The 22619-nt window shown below is 37.6% G+C and overlaps 1 protein-coding gene across 3 annotated transcripts in view; it reads right to left on the reverse strand.

The window, feature by feature from the left end:
* Positions 1 to 16700, reverse strand: part of pabpc4 (poly(A) binding protein, cytoplasmic 4 (inducible form)) — a 44868-nt gene extending 28168 nt beyond the window's left edge. The window contains exons 1-6 of one of the 3 annotated variants that reach the window (XM_043717443.2): positions 15967 to 16105; positions 13450 to 13629; positions 8359 to 8552; positions 7190 to 7305; positions 4548 to 4687; positions 2403 to 2497 (exon numbers count right to left, since the gene is read on the reverse strand). In XM_043717443.2, the coding sequence (XP_043573378.1) occupies positions 2403 to 2497; positions 4548 to 4687; positions 7190 to 7305; positions 8359 to 8532 (525 nt within the window). In that variant the 5' untranslated portion in view covers positions 8533 to 8552; positions 13450 to 13629; positions 15967 to 16105. Of the gene's footprint in view, positions 1 to 2402; positions 2498 to 4547; positions 4688 to 7189; positions 7306 to 8358; positions 8553 to 13449; positions 13630 to 15525; positions 15617 to 15966 lie in introns of those variants that run through there. The other 2 variants (XM_087976776.1, XM_043717442.2) reach the window with 2 other exon arrangements.
* Between the last annotated feature and the right edge of the window lie 5919 nt (positions 16701 to 22619).

Raw genomic sequence — 22619 nt, forward strand, 5'->3', positions numbered from 1 at the left:
GTGTTTCCAAGTTGGGATGGTGAGTGGCTTGGAGGGGAATTTGCAGGAGGTGGCGTTCCCATGTATCTACTGTCCTTGTCCTTCTAGACTGCAATGGTTCTGAATTTGAAAAGTGCCACTTATGGATCTTTGGTGAATATTTGAAGTGCATCTTATTGATGGTACACACTACTGCTCCTGAGCATCCGTATTGTAAGATTTGGATGTTTGTGGATGTGATGCCCATCAAACAGGTTGCTTTTTCCTGGATAGTATCAAGCGTCTTGAGTGCTGTTAGAGTTATACTCATCCAGGCAAGTGTAGAGTGTTCCATCACACTCCTGATAGTGTGCATTGTAGATGGGGGAGAGGCTTTGGGGTGTCAGGAGAGGAGTTAGCCACTGCAGTATTCTTAACCTCTGACCTGGTATTGTAGCCATTTTTATTAATATGGCTTGTCCAGTTCAGTTTCTTGTCAATGGTAACCTCCTGGATGGGACAGTGGGAGATTCATTGAATATCAAGGGGTGGTGGTTAGATCGTCTCTTACTAGAGATGTTCAGTGCCTGGACTTTTTATGATGTGAATGTTACATACCACTTGCCCACCCCCAAACCAGTATCTGAGGAATCACGAATGGTGAACAATGTGCAATCATTACCAAACATGCCCACTCTGACCTTGTGATGGAGGCAAGGTCACTGATGAAGCAGCTGAAGAGGGTTGGACAATTCGAAAGAAGTTCTTTTAGAAAATAACATTTTGGAAATCGATGGGAGAGTAATTTGAGAATTGAAATGGTAAATGTAGCATGCTAAAAAGGATGGTTCTCAAAGCATCACTGTCATTGTAAACTAATTGACAAAGCTATATTGTTATGACTAGTCCAATCTTTATTAGCATTGTTTTAGGTGATGATAGAAGGCAAACCTAAATAGATTTGGTTGCTTTACTGTCTAGCAACTATTATGTTCCTACCAAAACATATAATTAACTGTAAAGTGTTTTGGGACATCCTGAAATTCCAAACAATTTTATGTAAATGAAAGGATTTTTGAAAATTCACATATTTATAGCTTTTTAATTGTCAAATATATTACAGACTGTGCAAATCCTGTCCTCATATGCACACATGAACGTCCAGAAGGATCACCTGGATAACAACCAGGAGAAATCTTGGCCAATTTACTCTTCTAAGACAGAGGGGCATGAAAGGCAATTGTTGCATCCTGCTGCTGCCTTAGCTAAAATCAGTTGATTTAATACAATACCAAAATTTAACCTCATGGTCTACCAAAGTTCATCTATGTAATGAATATTTATAAAACTTGGAAGTTTGTAAAAAGTGCACTTCTTTAATAAAGTAAACGCAGTGTGCTTCAAAAGAATTAAATTTTGTCTCATGATAAAGTTGAAATTTACATCAAAAGAATGGATGTTTTTTTCCTTTAACTAGATACTTTCATGTAAGACAAACTATTCTCAACCTAAAACCCTTGATTCTAATTCAATAGGAGTGATTGGATGGTCAGCATTTGCTTTTAAAGATCCTTTCCAAAACAGAGAACTAAACAGTCATAGTAAAATTTATGATCGTTCTGAGCATACATTATAAAAATGCAGAATATTTATTTTTCAGTTGATTGACCGTAGATTGTGGCCTGGTGACGAACTATGCACAATGTCCTCCCTACCAGAGTTGTAGAAGTGGAACAACAAGTTAGAACACATTTGGCAATAAGAAGCTCTAGAGCAAAGAGTTATAGTTATTAGAAAGACAAGTATTGAACTTTGGAAAGAATAGACTTTGTGTGAAATTGTAAAAACAAACCAAACGGGTTATGTCATGACTTTACTTCTATAGCAAAGAAGCACTGACCACAGCAGATATTTTGGATAATGTTGTTGATGACTTGATGTCTAATTAAGTCTGACATCACCTAAACTGGGTCACATTATAGAATCCTGTTTGCATTGTATTGCTTGCCTTTTGCTTTCAACGTCAGATAATGCTCACAAAATTTAATGGTACAATATGTTTACAGCTTGAGCTGCCTTACTAGTTTTGTTTTCCATTAGTACATGGAACATTGTTCATATTTCTCTCCATTAAAGAAAGTTTGCTTTGAATTCAAAATCCTTATCTCAATTCAGAATTTATATAATGGAAAATATCTTTTTTAAAAATTAGAATTTGATGTTCTCAATGCACCTCAAATTTTGAAAGTTGACCACAGAATGCCGCAGTTTCTTTTTCAGCTCACTATATTAAAATTTCCAAATTAAAATTTCAGGATTTTGAGTCAATTCCATTTGTCTGAGTTGTTCAAGTGCAGACAATTAATTTTGATGACTGATTAAATCATGATCCATTTCCGTACTGGTCCGTAATGTTACAAGCTCCTGTGAACAACCATACAGACCTTAGAAGCATCCTCATGTTTTTCATAGCTAACAAAGCCAAAGCCTTTGCACTTTCCATTTGGGTCTGTCATTACTTTGACACTGAGGGTTTTGCCTAATAGGGCAAAGAGAAACAGAAAAAGGACAGATGAATATCAGGAGATATGAAACTAAGCAGCAAACATAATTAGCATTCCTTCACAAAAATAACATAAGCGCCCCTTTCTAAAGCAGTGAGAAGATTTGGATTGCTTCACCTTTCTCTTTTCTCTGTATCTGGTGATTAATATCTGTCACACCTTTTGCAGTCATTTTTTTGCTGCTATGGAGTGCATAAGCTGTGGTCCCAGCAAAAGGAATTTTAAAAAAACTTGGGCTCTAAAGTAGTAGAAGGTAATTATATTATCTGAAAAACACTGGCACACTTTTATCCTTAGAACACATGTATGTGGAAATTTAGATGGATCCCATTTACGATAATGAGCGAGACAAGTGATGCAAATGGATGTAGAAAATTATTTAGTTTTTACTTTTAAAGTTTTCATGTTTTCTTTACAGTCTTTAGTTGGCACTCCATACCTCATTCAGGGTGTTATTCTAATCAATTTTATTTTTGCAGAATTCATTTTAGTTTTAAAATAAGGATTGCAGAGCCAATAGTTGCAATGGTGGAAATTGTGGAAGCACAAAAATCATTTGTTTATTTAATTCTCAACTGAAGAATTTTAAAGTGATTGCAGCATGACAAGGTGAATCATAAGATTAAAAAAATAAAGCAAGCAACAATAATGCAGAAGCCTAATATTTAAATTCAAGTTTCATTTCACAATTTTGTAATTTATAAAATGGAAGTTAAATTGTGTATTTATAGCTCTCCCCATTTACAAAAGATACTTTCACAGTGTAGAACTTGCAAGTATTATGAACTCTGAGTAGAATAGCAATAAGCTTCAAAATAGTAGAGAAAGGCTGGTGGCATGGACAGATATGTACCACTTGAAATGTAACTCAAAGAAATGAGAAGTGATATATTTTAATAGTAATAACAAAGAAAGGAAATAGAAGGGGTACAATTCTAAAGGGAATCTGAAAACAATCAATACAGCATATGGGATCCTTGGCTTTATAAATGGAGGCAGAATGCAAAATCAAAGTAGTTATGGTGAACCCTCATAAAACACTATTTCAGCCTCAACCAGAATATTGCATTTTGAGAAGGATGTAAAGGCACTGAAGAGTTTGCAAAAGTATTTATCAGTATAGTACCAGGGTGACAAAATCTTCACTTAAGTAGATCGATTGGCAAAGCTGTTCTCCTTTTCTCCTTACAGACAGTTTAAGATATTTGACAGAGGCATTCAAGATTGCAAGGGACTGGACAGAGTAAAGATGAAACCATTTCTGTTGGCAGATGGGTTGAGATCATTGATTCAAATTGATTGACAAAAAAAAAACCCATCTTACACGGCAAAGATCCAGAACACACTGTTTTGAAGCAGATTCAGTTACAGTTTTCAAAAGGGAATTGGATAAAAATCTGAAGAGAGGTAAAGGGTAGAGGCTAGCTGAGGTATTCTTGCAGAGAGCTTATATGGACAAAATAGAACACTGAGTTAATCTTATGATTCCATGGGTAATTCACAGTAGTAAACAATAGTTCCAAAAAAGTCATTCCACGACTTTCTTTGAAGAATTAAAATGAGTACTCTCACCTCTAATGACCTTATACCACAGTTGCTTTTAACTGAAGTGAATTCAGACCCCTGCATCACTGTCAATAGAAGGCTTATGGAAGGAATGAAATATCCATTCTCTACAGAAAGGCATTGGGCCTCAAATAGCATCACCCATCAGCAAAGCACTGATCAGGAAACTTTAATAACAAGCAAAGTGACAATTTAGAAGATTTAATTGTTACAGAAAACTTTTGGGGCATCAAACTGGCATGAATTCATGCCTAAGTATATGTGTAGAACTTGAAAACTTAGAAGACAAATTAAAATATATCACTTTGAAAGATAAGTGAAAATGCTCCCCATGACATCCAAACACGCTTTCGCAGGTGGTAACATCACCTCACTAGAGCAATCGAAAAACATAATGTAGGACTACTAGTTCATACTATCTCCATCTCAAAGCCACACTTGTAGCGGAGTTACACTCACCAAATTTATCAAACATTTCTTTGAGTCGTTCATCATCCATATCATCACCAAAGTTCTTTATGTAAACATTGGTAAACTCTTTTGCCTTTGCACCAAGTTCAGCCTCTCTCTCTTTACGAGACTTAAAACGACCGACAAATCTAAAAAGAAGTAATGCTGAAGTGAGAAAAAGCTGTTACATCCAGTGATTAGTTGGGAACTGGAATGCACTGCTTGACAGTGTGGTAGAGGCAGATTCAATCAAGGTATTCAAGAGGCAGTTGAATTATTCATTTGAATAGGAAGCATATGTATGGCCATAGGGAGAAGTTCAGGGAGTAGCACGAGGTAAAATACTCCTTTGGAGAGGCCGTGCAAACACGACAAGCCAAATTATCACCTCCTACACTGACACCATTCTGCAGAAGGTGTATAATATTTAGTGAAATTCAAAAATCAAGCAGAAGCTTCCATGGTGCATGAAAAGTTATTGTGGTCATTTAGATCAGATATTTGTTCTTAAAAATACACAAATGAGCTTGTAAGATTTTGACGATTGAATCACTCAGTACAACCACATTCCCTTTCTTCTTGTCTATAAAGTAACATTCCTTAACTCTTCCTCATAAGAGATAACTATGAACTTTCACATAAATTGAGTGTAATAGCAATGTCCTAATCCTGAAGCAATACTGTCAAAAGATGAAAAATGAACAGTATATAAAAGAGGCATCCTGAATGAGCCAAAACCCTTTTCACTAGATTTGAATACTTGTGAAAATTTTTTGAAGTTGTGGATATTGGAGAGTTCAATATAACATTATGAATAGATGTAGAATACAGCTGTCTCAAATCAATGGGTTCCTGTGTTGAAAATATTAGCAAAATGAGGAAATTTTCTATTGGAATCTCCCAAAACAAATCCATTTTGGTGCAAGGAGAAGTTATTTTGCTGACCTTAGCAGGTCATACTCATGTCACACATATTATGTGCTTGGCGTTATAAGGGTTTATGTTCCAAAAGGAAAGTTAATCAACTAAACCCTTTTTAATGGCCCTAAAATATCTGAAAAGGATAAAATTAATATAAAGCATTTGAAATTAATTCAAAAGCTTATTTTTATTCTTGAAGCCGTAAGAAGCTAGTTTTTGCATGCATTCTCTCACCTTTGTACTGTGAGGTGGGGTGATTCTTCATACTAAGGATCGGAGTTACTAAGCAGAAAACACAAATGTTGGGATAAGTACCGTGATGGGGTCAAGTTCTGTTAGGCTACAGATGTAGAATAGCAGCACGTTACATTTTACCTTGGTGCTAACCTATTATTGATATTTGTATGATACTCTGATTCCAAATTGGTTTAACATATTAGTTGGTTGCTTTCATTGCTTCTCAATTTACTTTTACAGATGAAAAATGACCGAAGAGATATTTCTTTCTATCCTAAAATACACATTATAAGATCTGATCTGAGTTTCCAGCCTATTTCCCTGATGAAAAATTTGAGTCCAAGATAAAGGAATTACACTGCACAGCCTTTGCTATAACATTAAATCCTTCCACATTTATTGCACCGTTTCAGCTTTGTTAGATGTAACACATCCAGTTTTAGAACAACAGATTTTTAATGGAAAACTAAAAACATCGTCAAGGAGACCCAAATTCAGTTTATAGACTTTTATTACTTTCAGGAAACATTTATTCACTTAGAAAATTCCACTACACTCAAAAAAAAGCTTTATACAATAGTTTGATCTGAGCCTGCATGACAACGGATCCATACAACCTGGGTGCGTAAGCACTTGGGTGTGAAAGAATAATTTGTGTTTAGTTAATCCAGTGTGATATTTCACCATAACATCTTTAATGCTTTGCATTCCATGGACCAATTGTCTTGTCCATGCAACAAGGAACCATCAGCTAACTTGTTAACAGTTATATTGCATTTCTCTCTTTGATGTTAAATAAAAATCTCACTAAGAACCACTTACATCTACTTCTAGGCCTTGAATAACTGGGTGGCAAGATTGATGAGAGATCCAACAAAAGAACTGTATGTTAAACTATTTCAAAAACAAAAGGAACAAACACATATAAAGAAAAAAAATGTTAAAACAGAAAAATGGTTGGGAAGAAAAATGAATAGCAGAAAAGGGAAAACAAGTACAAAAAACATTTTACGTATAGTTTCAGGTTAACTTTAACTGAATTGGTTCAAATTTTATTAAAATAGAGCCATTAAATCAGCAGGTGGAAACGTCAACATCTTTATCCTATAAACAAACTTAGCTACACAGTTAAACTTCTATTATTCAGTATGTCCCAAAACAGGTGAGGCTAATAAAACACTGAAGTTAACAAGTTCCCTGTGGGAAGCTAATAAATAAGAATTGGGTGTGAGCAGGATCAATGTTACTGATCAAGGTTACTATTGATGTGTGAAGTGATTTGAATTCAGTTCTTAGAAAATTCCTAAATGGTATAGATCATTAAAACAAATCTTATTTATGTCACAAATACATACCACAATTTTTTCCAGATTTACCATCTCTCAGAATAACCAGTTAATTATTTAATACAAGGTATGAGCAACACTGTTCAAGGTCTAACAGCACACATATTGAAACCACAATTTAAACAGCACCAGCTTTGAGGTACTCACACTTTTCGGTCATTAAGCAACATGCCGTTCATTTTGTCAATAGCTCTATCTGCAGCATCCTGAGTCTCGAAGTGAACAAATGCATATCCTTTGGAGCCATTCTCATCACATACCACCTGAAGAAAAGAAATGCCTGTGTTTCTGGTCAGCCTAAACTTATGCTTTACTTTCATGCACTTTTAATGAGAACTAAATGATTTCACAGTAGAAAAAGAGTTTAAAAAAACAAGTACAAAAGGTATTAGGACCTGGACGAAAGCCAGACTTTTGATAGATCATGTCCTGTATCGTGCATTTGATAAATTAAAGCAAGAAATAGCAACTTTAAACAAACTCTACAAATACTCAGAAAACTAGAATACTACTCTGAAGATCATAGGGTATCTGTGACCTTGGTGAATTTAGGGGCAAAGGATTGAGAAATAAATAAAATGTAGGAACGAAAGGTTACTGGAGTGAATCAATACAATACCAATTTAACTACAGAAAAATAAGTAGCGAAAAAAGACAAGAAAAAGCAAGAAAAAATTTAGCATTTTTACATGAGAAAATTCAAAATCTCAAAGAATAAGACAACATACTTATAATTAATGGGTCGCAGAGATATACATGGAGAAAAAATATTCTATGCAAAGGATTGATTAACAATCATCACACCATTAAAAGAACACTTAATATTGATAAATGATTAGACTTAACATTTTGTGGCCAGTTAAATAAGTTGCATACAAATGCAACAACGTCATGAAAATTACCAGGTTACGGATGAGACATCGTTTTCAATGGACTAACACAAAATAGCAATCAATTTTTGGCTATTCACACGTTTCATAACTCACATTTTGGCAATTCTCTCACTACACGTTTCTGGTCAATTTGCACATTAAGAATCACATGCATTATTTAAACACCATAACAGCTGCAGCAAAATCTGGCTGATAGAAATAATTAACTTTTCTATGCTTTTCAACTGAACTGTTCATTTCACTAAATTACTTTGGCAAGCTAACTTCCAAATGTTCCTAAAGGTCATGTATTCTGAGTAGAATTATTCAAGAAGACTGCCATAGAATTTCTGATAAAGTAATCTGATCTCATGCATGGGTGGAGCAAAATAATAGCGAGAAGTCTTGAGATTAGTTTTTAATCCATCATGTTTGAAAACTCACCTTACAAGACAAGATGTTCCCAAACGCAGAGAATGTGTCATACAAAGCCTTGTTGTCAATGGATTTGTCTAGATTCTTGATGAACACATTGCCTACACCCGATTTCCTCAGAGATGGGTCACGCTGAGACCACATGATTCGGATTGGTTTCCCCTTGATGACATCAAAGTTCATGGTATCCAAGGCACGTTCAGCTACAATATTAAGAAAATTTTAAAAGTTGTCCAAGTAAATTTAAAGTTAATAGGGTTTGTAATCAAGATGTGGAAAAAAGTTCAACAATATAATAAATGTTGTCCTACTCTACACCAAATTTCTGTGTGTCTGATTAATGTGTCAGATCAATTTGCACAATTAAACATACAAATTGATCAGGATTGAATGAGTGACAACATATGCTTTAACTGAGAAAAGACAAATAATCACTCCTTCTCAGAAATCTTGTACAAGATAATGAAAACCATTGCTCAAAGGTCAAAAACAGTAAATTCTGTTCTTGTTTACTGCCTATCTTTAACTGAAATGTAATAGATCTGACACAACAAATGCCAAGATTGTTAACTGATAGTTATTACTTGGCTTCAATTCTGAAATTTGTTACAGTCAACTGGTAGATTTATTGATGCACTAAACAATATTGTAATGCAAGGTTTCATCAGTGAGTCAAAACTGAGTTCCTAATCTTATTGTCTAGAACAAATATTTCGTCTCTGTATAGAGAACAATGGGTAATTATGATGAGAGCTACATAAGTCCAATTCCATATCATCTAGAACTGACGTGTCTTATGCCTTTTCAGATGAGGTAATCATGTGGAATAAAAATACTAAGTAGTATACTGAAAGTTGTTGAATTTCAGCATGTAAAATTTTAATTCTCTCTGCTCTTGACAGAAATACAACTACTAATGCAGTAAAACGTTACAGGTTTGTAACAATTACAAAAGTATAAGGTTTTGAACCGTACTATTCTATCAAGGCAAGCATTCACACTAATTAAAATAACATATCTTATTATCCGCTGTCAAGTTTTATTTACCTGTTTTCATTGGAACATTACATAAAATGTTCACGTGCCAAAAAAAGTTAATAGGATTTATTTATAATTGACCTTTTGAAGCTCTATATTAAGACTTGAAACAGAGGTCAAATCACAAAACGCTGTATAATTCAGCATTATATAATTATGATAGAGTATTATCGTTTTCACTTGAATTAAGAAGGTTGTAGGTATTTTACTTACACAAGTGACACATTTCAAAGTTATTTACATCTTCTCCTTTCCATTTCTCTGCTCAAGTCACATCTCAGCTTTTACTAGTAACACTCAGAAAATTAATGTTGAGAAATACACATGCATGATTTTCCCTTCCATTACCTTTTTAAATATCTATTGCTGAAGAACCATTCAAAAGTCACAGCACCTGCGCTTAGAAGTGTCGCTGGAATTATGAAAGGCCTGTACTTATCACTTTTGCAACTTTGCACATTAATACATCACATTTTAGTTAAAATGTGTTAAAGAAGTTCCACAAACTCTTAAAACATTTGACACTGTTCTACTTTGTTAACGAAGAGGGAAAATTAAATTTGATGTGAGTAAATTCAAAAATAAATATGCAGCGCATCCTGCTTCTTTGGAGTTCTTCTATTTAATCACTATGCAAATAGACTTCTATAGCACAGTCAGCAGAATGTATTTTCTCAAAAATTCTCAAATCAATTACCTTGATGTTAATATTGTACACATTTTGATTGCAAGAGCTATTTGCAACAGACCTGTCCAATCCCCAGCACACTATTGCCTCTAGTTCCTGAAAGTCAGCAAAAGGAACCAGCTCATATTTTGCAGAATCCTTTGTTAGTAAATATTCTGCTAGAATGCGAAAAACTTCATTGACTGAAACTTGAGAGTGACAAGTTTTTCTCATCCCAAATTTGTTAAGCATTATTTTCTTCCCCAAATCATTTAATCAAAGAATAATATATAAACCTCACTGAGGAAAGAAAGTAATTTATCAAACACATTCTTCCCCCATCTTATAAACATTTTGATGGGTCAGCAGAAAGCAAGATTAACAAAATGACATTGGAAAGTTTAAACAAACAGAAATGGTGACTCTCATGTAACCCCGCTCAAGTCAGACTAATTCACCATAATTTATATTTTAAGTTATAACTAGATTCTATTAGCTTTTGAGCATTTTGATTACTATGGTTCCCAGAGATTTGCCTGTACTCTTTACCAGCAAGAATTATTCTCACTGACCTTCAGAAATGTTTCCAGTAACATTTGTTTGGTGCATATTCACTAAGCAAATAATATAGTAATATATGTAGGGGAATGGGTCTGGGTGGGTTGCTCTTCGGAGGGTCGGTGTGGACTTGTTGGGCCGAAGGGCCTGTTTCCACACTGTAAGTAATCTAATCTAAGTAATCTAATCTAATCTGAATGTGGAAATTGAGACTGTCAACAGCAAACATACTGCAATTTCACTACTTCCAAGGGGAATAAATGGCTGATTAAATGGCTCCTTCACCTTATACAGTCCTGTCTTCTAACAGATTTCTGAATGACCAAAATTTGTATCTGGATTAAAGAGCTGTCTGACTAGAATAATTAGTCCTTCATACCGCCCTTTAAATATTCTAGCAGTACAAAAACTAACTCTCATACAAGTTAACAAAAAACTTCAGTTAAAAACCGAACAGCATTTTTGACCCAGAAATCAGTTGATTCGTTTTAAATCTCAGCTTTGATAGCAATCTCTCCTGCTTCAAAAAACATTCAAATAAATATTGACAAGTACACAGATGCTAACTTTATTTACTCCCTTGTGTAAGAGGTCATGACATTTAGTGTTATATATGCTGTATCAGTAAGGAAGCTAAAACCTAAGTTAAATAAGCACATCTTAAAACTTGCATTTTTCCCTAGTGCTCTGGTTTCAGCTTCCAAATTTTTCTCAGGGTGAAATCTTCCTGTCTGTAAGAACTAGCAGTCCTGTAGTTTCCAGTATTTAATTGAAACTACTGCACTGTAACTTTCCACACTTTCATAAAATCTAAAATAATGTGTAATATTTACTAATTATTTTACTTTACATGAACTCTCAAAGCCAATGAAAGCTATATTGCCATGTTAAATGATAACACACAGCCATTTCACAAAAACACCATCAATAGACGATGCAACCTCTTTTGTACTTCGTTGCCTGCTATTTTTAGCAAGTGGTCCTTTAAAGGCATGTGCAGGCAGAAGAGCTGAATCAACATTACACTTACCACATGGTCTGAGCCAATCTCCTTTCCTGGGTTTAGCTAAAATAAAATCTGAATAGACAGACACTATTTAAGTTACTGATTACCAGGGATACTGGAATATTTATGGCTTTACAGAATTTTATTTGACTCAGGAACATATAACTGATATTAATGAAAAGAATAAATTTGCTTAAAAAATTCAGGCACTTTCAAAGTTCATCATGCTCAAAAAAAACTGTATGTTTGTCATTTAAAATTAAAATAACATTAAAAAGAAACATTTTATTTCTCTACTCTAAATAATTCAAAACCTTTGATTCGTTTTAAAAGCAAACCGGCAGAAATTACTCAGAATTGGCCGAAAACTGGCAAATGTTTCTTCCAACTACTAATGAAATTTGTAAATATTCTACTTGTACTTAGTGAGTTACAATGATAACATGTAGAAACTGCATGTTATTGGTCGTAATTGCAATATGCTATTAAAAACTGCATTCAAAATTTGGAACACTGTACCCATCTTCCAAATAAACCGTTGGAGTTTAATACAAGTGTCAGGGAAAGTTGTTACTGTCTTTAAAAGCTTCATTTTCTGACATTCAAATTTGGAAAAGTTATTTCATCTGTCTGACATTCTACAGTTTCTAGTAATATTCTGCACTTCCAGTACCATATCTTTCCTCTCCCCGATTGTTTTTGCTAGTTTTGTGTATACACGCCTGTGAACAGAGTAGGAATCAACTACACTCTCAAGCATCTTAATGCCAACCTACATCATAGCTGGTAGGCTACCTTCACTGTACTATGATTGTATCATCTTGCCAGTGATTTAATGAGATCAATTAATATAAAGCAGACCAACAAATCGTAACTCTGATTTATGATACGAATTTATAACCACCAGAAAATGATTGTTTTTCCACCTATGAATGATACTAGGCATCTGAATATTAAGTCAGTCACCGTGGCGATTTGTTAAAAGTGGCATTTTTGGCAGTAATTTAAAAGACTTAAAAGTTGATTTGACAAAACTTTGATTAAATTAATGCCCTCCATAGTGCTGAAGGAATTTAGAATTACTGTTTGTGTCTTTTTAATGCTTACATATAGAATAGTTGTTATGTTGAGTGAATACACTTCAGTTCCAAGCAGGCAGAAAACCCAACCTACTGTGAAAAGACCACATCTAAACCTTTTGTAACTCTCAATAACCTAATGGCTGCTTCATATGATGAGATTCATTACACTACAAAACTCTAGTGGCAATGTGTTAATTCTGATTTGTATTATACTACAGGCATTCCATCTGATTTTTAAACTACAGACATACTGACTTAGAATAACATGAAATACTATTTTTATTGTACAAATTTGAAAGGACTGGAAAAAAAAGCATTATGACCCTACTGTAAAGTTTGTTGCAGCTGGAGGCTATAATAGATTCATTTGAAGTGTCTGAATCAAAGCATCTTAAAAGAAGCATATTAAGGCATTAAAATGATTTTTTCCCCCATAAAGCATATTAGCATAAGTTGCTAACAAGCCCAGTGACAATTAATTTCTAATAAGTGGTTTTCAGGATGTACTCAACTCTGCTATTATCTTATGAAGGAAGCAGCACTTTTAAAACATTGCTTAACATTATTTGACAGAAAGGGGGTGAAAACAGATTTCATATTGGAAAACTTCCAAAGTCAAGTGACAAGAAAAGTCACTAGTATAGGGCAGAAAAGAAATAGTGACACTAGAAAGTTGTATTCTGAGCACATTAGACTACTGCTTCATATTTCATTATGGATAACGTGTAAATGCTCAAGTTGCTCCTTACCATGCGTGTAGGTTGCTGATAGTTGAACATTTATTTCTGATTTAGTTTAAGGAGGATTCCGATTGGCTGAGAACTGTGGTTATGCCCACGATAGTTGCACAGTTTCGCTCAGCATCAGAACCTTTCATTGTTTTGTGTTAGAGCTGGTGCTGTGATGTCAGGAGGATCACAGAACAACAACTGAAAAAGATTTTTTAAAAATTTTAAGACATTAAAACAAAGTGAAACTAATAATCTAAGTGCAACAATTAAATCAAAAAGGTATAATTATCCATACTTCAGCACACCAGTTACTGTTTTAAGCACTCTAACTTGTGCCAAGATATATTACTTGTGTGCTGAACAAGAGATTATACAATATCTGCTACTATCCTATTGTTAAATGGATTTAAGTCACTAGAAGGCTTCAAATACCTTTTCCTCATCATAAAGAACTGCAAGTTGATATATGCTGATTTTTTCCAAAATTCAATCACAACAGGGACAAAGCAGCATATGAAATGGCTGACACTGCACTTTCTAAAGCAAAGATGAATACCATCTGCTGATAATCCCCAGCATTATTGCAAATACACAAAACTTGACCCAACAATCAGAGGAAGGGAAAGGGTAGATGTTCTCTGTGCAGAAACTAAGTAATGCCAGATGAGATTGAATAAACTAGTCCAACATAGCAGACAAGAAACAAAATTAATTTTAAGTACAAAAGTGAGTAAAATACCAGAAAACTATCTTATAGCAAGAAAAATGCACATGATCATTTAGTGGGTAAATAGATAACCTGATATTGCAGCGAACAGAAATTCAACAAAATCCAGGGTTCAAAAGCTGTAATTTGCTAAATTCTCTGATCTCAAACCTGGGTTACAATCAATTTCAGCTCATTATGCTTGTGGATAAGGAGAAGCACTGCTCAAGAATATTGCAAAGCATTCAGTCACTGACAAACGTCATATAATGCATATTAGCACATCTGACACATCCTCACTAAATTTCTATGACATTTAATATTGAAGACATTCTTCAACTGACTTGACTAGTTAGCTCCTTTAGCTGAACAGCTAGTTTGCAATGCACAATGACACCAACAGCATAGGTTTAATTCCTGCAACAGGTGAGGTTACCATTCTGGATCAATGGTGCTGGAAGAGCACAGCAGTTCAGGCAGCATCCGAGGAGCTTCAGCAAAATCGATGTTTCGGGCAAAAGCCCTTCTGTTTGAAGGGCTTTTGCCCGAAACGTCGATTTTGCTGAAGCTCCTCAGATGCTGCCTGAACTGCTGTGCTCTTCCAGCACCATTGATCCAGAATCTGGTTTCCAGCATCTGCAGTCATTGTTTTTACCTAGGTGAGGTTACCATGCCTTCTCAACCTTGCCCTTCACCAGACCTTCATGTATGGTGATCCGTACATTAAACTCATCAGCAGTCATTTCTCTCTAAGCAGAAAGCAATCTATTGTCCTGTAGGACTATGACTTCTGACTTCAATCTTGAATTTTAATATGTACAACACTCTAATCCAATTCTCAAGTACTATAGTAGTGACAGTACAAAACTGCCAGCTCCTCCTTCCACAATATATTGGTTCTTCAGAGATCTCAGTCAAAAGGACATTCTACAAATGCAAAGTTTGGATTGCATTTGCTCGTTGACTCTGGATCACAGACAAACTTTCCAGAAGGGGTTCATCAGAAGAAATCTGGTATTGAATACTAAATGTTTTTTCTTGTATTCCCCCTAACCCAGGAACACTGAAGCCAATTTTAGTGCTCATCTTCCATAATCCCTGCTAAAAATTACTAAAACAGTTTTATAGGTTATTTGGCTCAGTAATAGATCAAATCCTTCATCAGCCCACTGAGCCATGGTAGGTGTTCTACAACTTTTCTTCCTCAAGGACATAAGGCCCATAAGTGTTTTCTTATGCCTGAAATACTTTTCCCCTACTAGCTTAACATGTGTCTAGGTCCCTGCCTGTAATTTCTTTGGAACATCTTAACAAGAAGTGTGCCAGCTGCGTATTCATGGCCCAACCGTGACATTGAGAAATGTTAAAGTCATTATTGATTTTCATACCTGCGACATTGTGTTGCCCAAGGTCATGAGATTTCAATCCCTTCAGAATTCGTAACCTTTCTTAATTTTACTAGCCCATCATTTCAGCTACCTGCAATGAAATCGACGGGTTTTAAACTAACTGGTGGGGTGTATTTTTTAATTGAAAAACCGGGGCAGGGGAAATCTCCCAGGATGAGAAAAGTTTGGCACTAATCGAACCAACAGACAGATAAGAAACATTTCCCTTCGCTCGCCAGCAGCCAGTGGTTATTGATATCTCCGGGCAATGGTCGAGAGTTGGGTCATTGGCCTCCCGCAGCCACAGCCCTGGGGGAGCAAGGGCTTGATGGAGAAGCCATAGGAGGAAATGGTGAGGGAGGGCAGGTGGTGGATGTGGGTTTGATCGAAGATTTTGTTTTTTAAAAATAAAACAAAAAGAAATAAAAGCTTCTGGCTCACCGTCTGCGGGCTGCTGGAAGTTGACATAAGCGTATCCGAGTGACCTCCTGGTGATCATGTCCCTGCAAACCCTGATGGAGAGCACAGGCCCGGCCGGGCTAAATTTCTCATACAGCATCGCCTCGGTCACATCTGGGTGCAGGTCGCCGACATAAAGCGACGCCATCGGGTAGCTGGCACCGGTCTGATTCATCCTCAGACAGTCCGACGTAAATCAAAAGATCAACTTTTCTCTCTCTCTCTCTTCTTTCCCCCTCCCCACCTCCCCCAACGAAACGGGTGACGGCGAGCGCGAGGGATTCTTTTTAAAAAAAAGGGGGAGGGAAGAGAAGAGGAGAGAAACCGTCGGGCAAAGAACTTTCCAGAAATGCTTGAACCGGTTAAACCTTCTTCTCTCCTGAAGCCTGTGGCCTATGTACTTAACAGGATTCCCGACTCTTTCAATTTTTTTGTTTTTTTTTAGAAAACCGCTTCGAAATACTTCAGTTTCCAGAAACTTCGGAAGGTTTGTCCGATTCCAGACGATAAATCCCAGAGCGTGGCTGAGACCTGGTTGGCTTTATTTTTCCTTTTTTTTAAATTATAAAAAGTAACTGGATTTTTTCCTCCTCTTCAAAACTTAGTTCCACCGATTTTTATTTGTTTTTTTTTCTGTTTATAAGATTTTTTTGGATTTTTAAAAATTTTTTCACGTATGAGTGTGTGCTTCTGCAGGAGCTTTTCCACACTCACACATGTGGCTAGGAGATGGAGGGAGAGCAATGGAGGAGGAGGCTTTTTATATCAGCCAGGCAACAGTCCCGTCATTTCCTGCACCATGAGAGTAAAAGGCAAAAAGAACAAGAGGGAGAATATTTAAAAAAAACCAACAACTCAGCTTAGTCAGCTATAGCCGCTGCCCTCTGCAGGCTCAACAGCTCAGAGTTTATGTTCAGCTGACTTGCAAAAGACTTCAAAACCAAAACGTGCCATCATCTATCCCTCTAGGTTACTTCCCATGGGTCTGACCCAAAAGGGCATTCATCGACTACAAGATTGGGTTACACACCCTTTGTGCCCTTGTCCCCTCTAAAGCTGTAGTGCTGTCTGGATTAGCAAGTAGAAGTTCCTGCATGGTCAAAGGAAGGGGTCAAATCTTCATTTTGGGAGTAAGTTGAGGTGAGGTATAATATTGTCAAGATTAAGAGTGGTGCTGGAAAAGCACAGCAGGTCAGTCAGCATCCGAGGAGCAGGAAAATTGATGTTTCAGGCAAAAGCCCTTCATCAGCAATATTTTTTATGGAATCTTGCAAAACCTCCCAAGGCAGAGGAGTGTTATAAACCAATGTGTGACACTGAACCCAATAAGGAGTATCTTAAAAGTGGAAGAGGGGAGAGGGTTGGGGTGGGGGGATTCCAAAGCTTGTAGCCCAGATACAGCCACCAGTGGTGGAGTAATTAAAGTTAGGGGTAATGCACAAGAAGCCAGAATTAGTAGATTGAAGATATCTCAGAGGGTTGTGGGTGAGAGATGAGGGAAGGCTCAGACAATAGAGAAATTTGAAAAAAAATGAGAATTTCGAAAGCATATGTTGCTTGTTTCAATGTGTGTAGGTCAGTGAGCACAGGGATGATAGGTACTTGTGGGTTAAGATACAGGCAACAACATTTTGAATGATCTCTCAATAGAGGATAGTGGTTAGCACTGTTAGCACTGTTGCCTCACAGCGCCAGAGACCCGGGTTCAATTCCCGCCTCAGGCGACTGACTGTGTGGAGTTTGCACATTCTCCCAGTGTCTGCGTGGTTTCCTCCGGGTGCTCCGGTTTCCTCCCACAGTCCAAAGATGTGCAGGTCAGGTGAATTGGCCATGTTAAATTGCCCGTAGTGTTAGGTGAAGGGGTGAGTGTAGGGGTATGGGTAGGTTGCGCTTCGGCAGGTCGGTGTGGACTTGTTGGGCCGAAGGGCCTGTTTCCACACTGTAAGTAATCTAATCTAAGAATATGGGAGTCAAAGGTGCATTAGAATAGTCAAATCTAGAGACAGAAGACAGATGAGCTGAAACAGAGATGACTTCACGTAATGTTACTGTGGTGGAAGTAGACTGTTTTAGTGATAGCATGAACAGGAGATCAGAGGTTCAGTTCAGGATCAAAGCCAGACTGATTTAATATCAGACTGTGCCAGGGAGAGGAATGGATTTGGTAATTAGGGAGCAGGGTATGGATTTAGGACTAAAAGCAATGGCTTCAGTCTTCACAATATTTAATTGGAGGAAACACCTGCTCATTCAGTACTGGATATTGGCTAAGCTGTCTGATAATTTATCAACAGTGGAGGAGTCAAACTACTATTTTCAGGAGAGAGCCAAGGATATATCCTTGACACCAGAAATATAAAAGCAGTAACAGAAAGAGGAACGAAGACAGTGTTCTCTGGCCACAACTGAATAAATAAAAATGGAAACAGGTCAAACTCTGCACATGGATTGAGGAGAATTTAAAGAGGAAGTTTGCTATGGTCACAGTCACATAGGATATAATTTGTGATTTTGATAAGAACTGTTCGGAACTGATGAAGGGCTTATGCCTGCAACGCCGATTCTTCTGCTCCTCAGATACTGCCTAACCTGCTGTGCTTTTCCAGCACCACACTCTCGACTCTGATCTCCAGCATCTGCAGTCCTCACTTTCTTCTAGAAGGGTAGCATCTTGGGTATCCAAAAATCTTAGCAAAATCATTTTACGTTCAATGATTATGGATTTTACAGTACAAACAGTGCTATCTTTGAGATCATTTGACTGATGGTAGTGAAGGGAATAAGTAATATATTGAACGCCCCATTTTCTTAATATCTTGGAAGGATATGCCAGCATATTGAGGACTGTTGTCATACATATTTTATTGAGTACACCAAACTTACAAAAAATGTCGGTCAATCTGTCAACAACAGTTACTCGAGTGGTATCTTTGATTTGTTGTACAAAAGGGAATTTGGTGAAAGTCAGTCATCAGAATGCAATTGTGTTTTTAAACATGGAAAATAGCAGTGAGGATCTTGCATCATGGCTCAGAAAGAAACTCATGTGGAAGGAGATGTTCTCCTCATTGTTGAGGTTGATGGATAGATTTGATGTTGCAGCCTGGAATTTTTGGTGTTGCAACTAATGAGTTTTCTACCTTGTGGACTGCAATAATATTTAGATTTGTGCATACTGGTAGACCAATAATAGCCAATCTATCTGTTTCAACAATGTAGAGGATTTCAGATGTGCATCACTGACCTGTATTGATATTGAAGCTTGATAATATGAATGCAGGGGATGTCAGACTCTTGTATGCTGTTAGACTGCATTCCACTGTGCCAATTCCCTGTTCATATCTCATGTAAAGGGATGAAATTTTCACTTTCACCAATGTCGATCTTGGCATTTATTGCATTTTGTTCATTTATTTTGGGGTTTATCACTTGGGTAAAAGTGAAACTTTTAGCTTTTCTAATGGCATAACCTGGTGTATCAACTTGGCCACATGTACTGCCTGACATTGGTCTCTAGCCTGTGTCATTGTTGTTACCTCTTGGATTTTATTGATGTACTTGTGTGCCACGAATGGAAGTTGGAAAGGTTTCTTTGCATTGTTTCTTGATTGGTTCTTCTTCGTATGTCACAGTGGACCATGATGTTTTACTTTGAATTTCTCTTGGCAATTGAACTTTCTACACATTATAGCACAATGCCCTTTTTTTAGAGCTTAGCTTACATATGTTACAAAATACTGTACACTATCTTTGTGTGAGATAAGCCACATCTCACGCAGGATCTGGATGTCCTGCTAAACCTGTTGATGGATGCAGTATTTGTTCCAGAGTCAAGCAGTTGCAGGTGCTGTTGGCCTGTTATAATTCCTTCTAATCCTCCTTCTGGCAGAGCATCATTGGTGTATTCTTTGGGTTGTTGTTAAGTACTTTACAGAAAGAAGTGATGGGTGTAAAAACAGCAACCAGTTCTGAAAACCTTTCAGCTAAGTTAGCCAGAGTGCCGAATGGATGATTCATCTCCAGAGGTCACAGTATCATAGAACCATTGCCCATTGACATCCAATGGTATTACCATCACCCTTCTTCTATTTATATCCTGGAGGCTACCATTGACCAGAAATTGAACTTGAGCAGTCACATAAATACCGTGGCTATAAGAACAGATCAGAGGTGAGAAATCTTTAAGTGAGTAAATCATCTCCTGATTCCCGAAACCTCTCCACCATCGACAAGGCGCAAGTCAGAAGTATTTTGGGATACTCCCTACTTGCCTGGATGGGTGCAGCTCCAATAGTACTCAAGAAGCTTTGATAGCATCCAGAACAAACCACCTACTTGTTTGGCACCACAACCTCAAACATTCACTCCCTCCACCACTGGTACAGGCATCATCCAAAACATGCAGAAATTCACCAAGACTATTTAGACTGACCTTCCAAAATCACAACCAGCTCCATCTAAAAGAACAGCAGCAAAACACCTGCAAGTTCTCCTCCAAATTACTCAACATTGGGACCTTAAAATATATCATCATTCCTTCGCATTGCTGGGTCAAAATCTCCCAAATGGCATTGTGGAAATACCCACAGAACATGGACTGTCGTGGTTCGAGATGGCAGCTCACCACCATCTTTCTCACCCACTTTCACAATTAGGGATGATCAGTAAGTGCTGGCCTAAATAGCGATGCCCATATCCCATGGAGGAATTAAAAAAGAAGCTAGTCTTCAGCCAATTTAATTAATTCCACATGATATCAAGAAATGGTTGGAGGCACTGGAGCTGCAAACGTTATAGGCCCTGACAGTATTCTGGTAATAGTACTAAAGTCTTGTGCTCCAGATCTTGTCACACACCTAGCCAAGCTGTTTTAGTACAGCTATGACACTAGCATTTACCAGAGCTGAAAATGTGTTGCTGGAAAAGCGCAGCAGGTCAGGCAGCATCCAAGGAGCAGGAGAATCGACGTTTCGGGCATTGGCCCTTCTTCAGGCTCATGCCCGAAACATCGATTTTCCTGCTCCTTGGATGCTGCCTGACCTGCTGTGCTTTTCCAGCAACATATTTTCAGCTCTGATCTCCAGCATCTGCAGTCCTCACTTTCTCCACTAGCATTTACCAGTCAATATGAAAAATTGCCCAGGTGTGTCTTGTGCAAATCCAAAGTGGACAATTACCACCCCATTAGTCTATTTTCTATTACTAGTAAAGTGATGTAAGGTGTCATCAACGGTGGCATCAAGCAGCACCTGCTCAGCAATAATCTGTTTACTGATACCCAGTTTGGGATCTGCCAAGGTCACTCAGCTTCTGACCTCACTACAACCTTAGTTCAAACATGGACAAAAGAGCTGAATTCCAGAGGTGAGGTAAAACTGAGAGACCTTAACATCAAGGCCACATTTGACAGAGTGTGGCACTGAGACCTAGCAAAACTAGAATTTGTGGGAATAATGGGGAAACTATTCGATGGTTGGAGTCATACATGGCACATAGGAAGATGGTTGTGGTTCTTGGAAGTCAGTCCTCTTAGGTCTCAGATATCTGTTTTGGAGTTCTTCATACTAGTGTCCTTTGCTCAACTATCTTCATCAATGACCTTCCCTCGTAAGGTCAGACGTGGGGATGTTCACTGATGATTGCACAATGTTCAGCACCATTTACAACTCTTCAGATACTGAAGCAGTCCATGTCCAAATGCAGCAAGATCTCGACAATATCTGGGCTTAGGGTGACAACTGGCAAGTAATATTCACACCATACAAGTGACAGACAACGACTAACTCCAGTTAGAGACAAGCCAACTATTACACTTGACTTTCAAGGATGTTACCATCACTGAATTCCCCGCTATCAACATCCTGGAGGTTACCATTGATCGGAAACTGAACTGGACTAGCCATAAAAATACAGTGACTACAAAGCAGGTCAGAGGCTAGGAATACTGTGGCAACCAACTCACCACCTGTCTCAAAAACTGCCCAAGGCACAAGATAGGACTGCGATGGAATACTCCCAACTTTCCTGGGTGAGTGCAGCTCACAACAACTCTCAAGACGTTTGACATCATCCAGGACAAGGCAGCCCAGTTGACTTGTGCCATGTCCATAAATATTCAATAACTCTACCATCGACAATCAGTAGCAGCAGTGTTTGGTCAGGGTGAATCACCGATCCCAGAGCAGACTTGACCCGGTTGGCGATGACGTTTGACAAGATTTTGTAATCTACGTTTAATAGTGAGATTGTTCTCCAATTTCTGATTTCCTTCCTCTCCCCCTTCTGCTTGTAGACGAGGGTGATGATGCCTTTCCTCATGGATTCGCTCATGGTGCCTGCCAGAAGCATACTGACGTACAGCTCCAGCAGGTCTTGGCCAGTCAAGTCCCATACAGCAGAATAAAGCTCGACCAGTAAGCCGTCGCTTTTGGGAGATTTATTCTTTTCGAAGGACTCGAGGGCCTTGGTCAGTTCACCAGAGATAGCGAGGAGAAAGCGAGGACTGCAGATTCTGGAGATCAGAGCTGAAAATGTGTTGCTGGAAAAGCGCAGCAGGTCAGGCAGCATCCAAGGAACAGGAGAATCGACGTTTCGGGCATAAGCCCTGAAGAAAGGCTTATGCTCGAAACGTCGAT

The sequence above is a fragment of the Chiloscyllium plagiosum genome, unplaced genomic scaffold (assembly GCF_037043375.1).
Source record: "Chiloscyllium plagiosum isolate Xiang-an unplaced genomic scaffold, Cpla_swu_hap1 HiC_scaffold_30, whole genome shotgun sequence".
NCBI classification, from domain to species: domain Eukaryota; kingdom Metazoa; phylum Chordata; class Chondrichthyes; order Orectolobiformes; family Hemiscylliidae; genus Chiloscyllium; species Chiloscyllium plagiosum.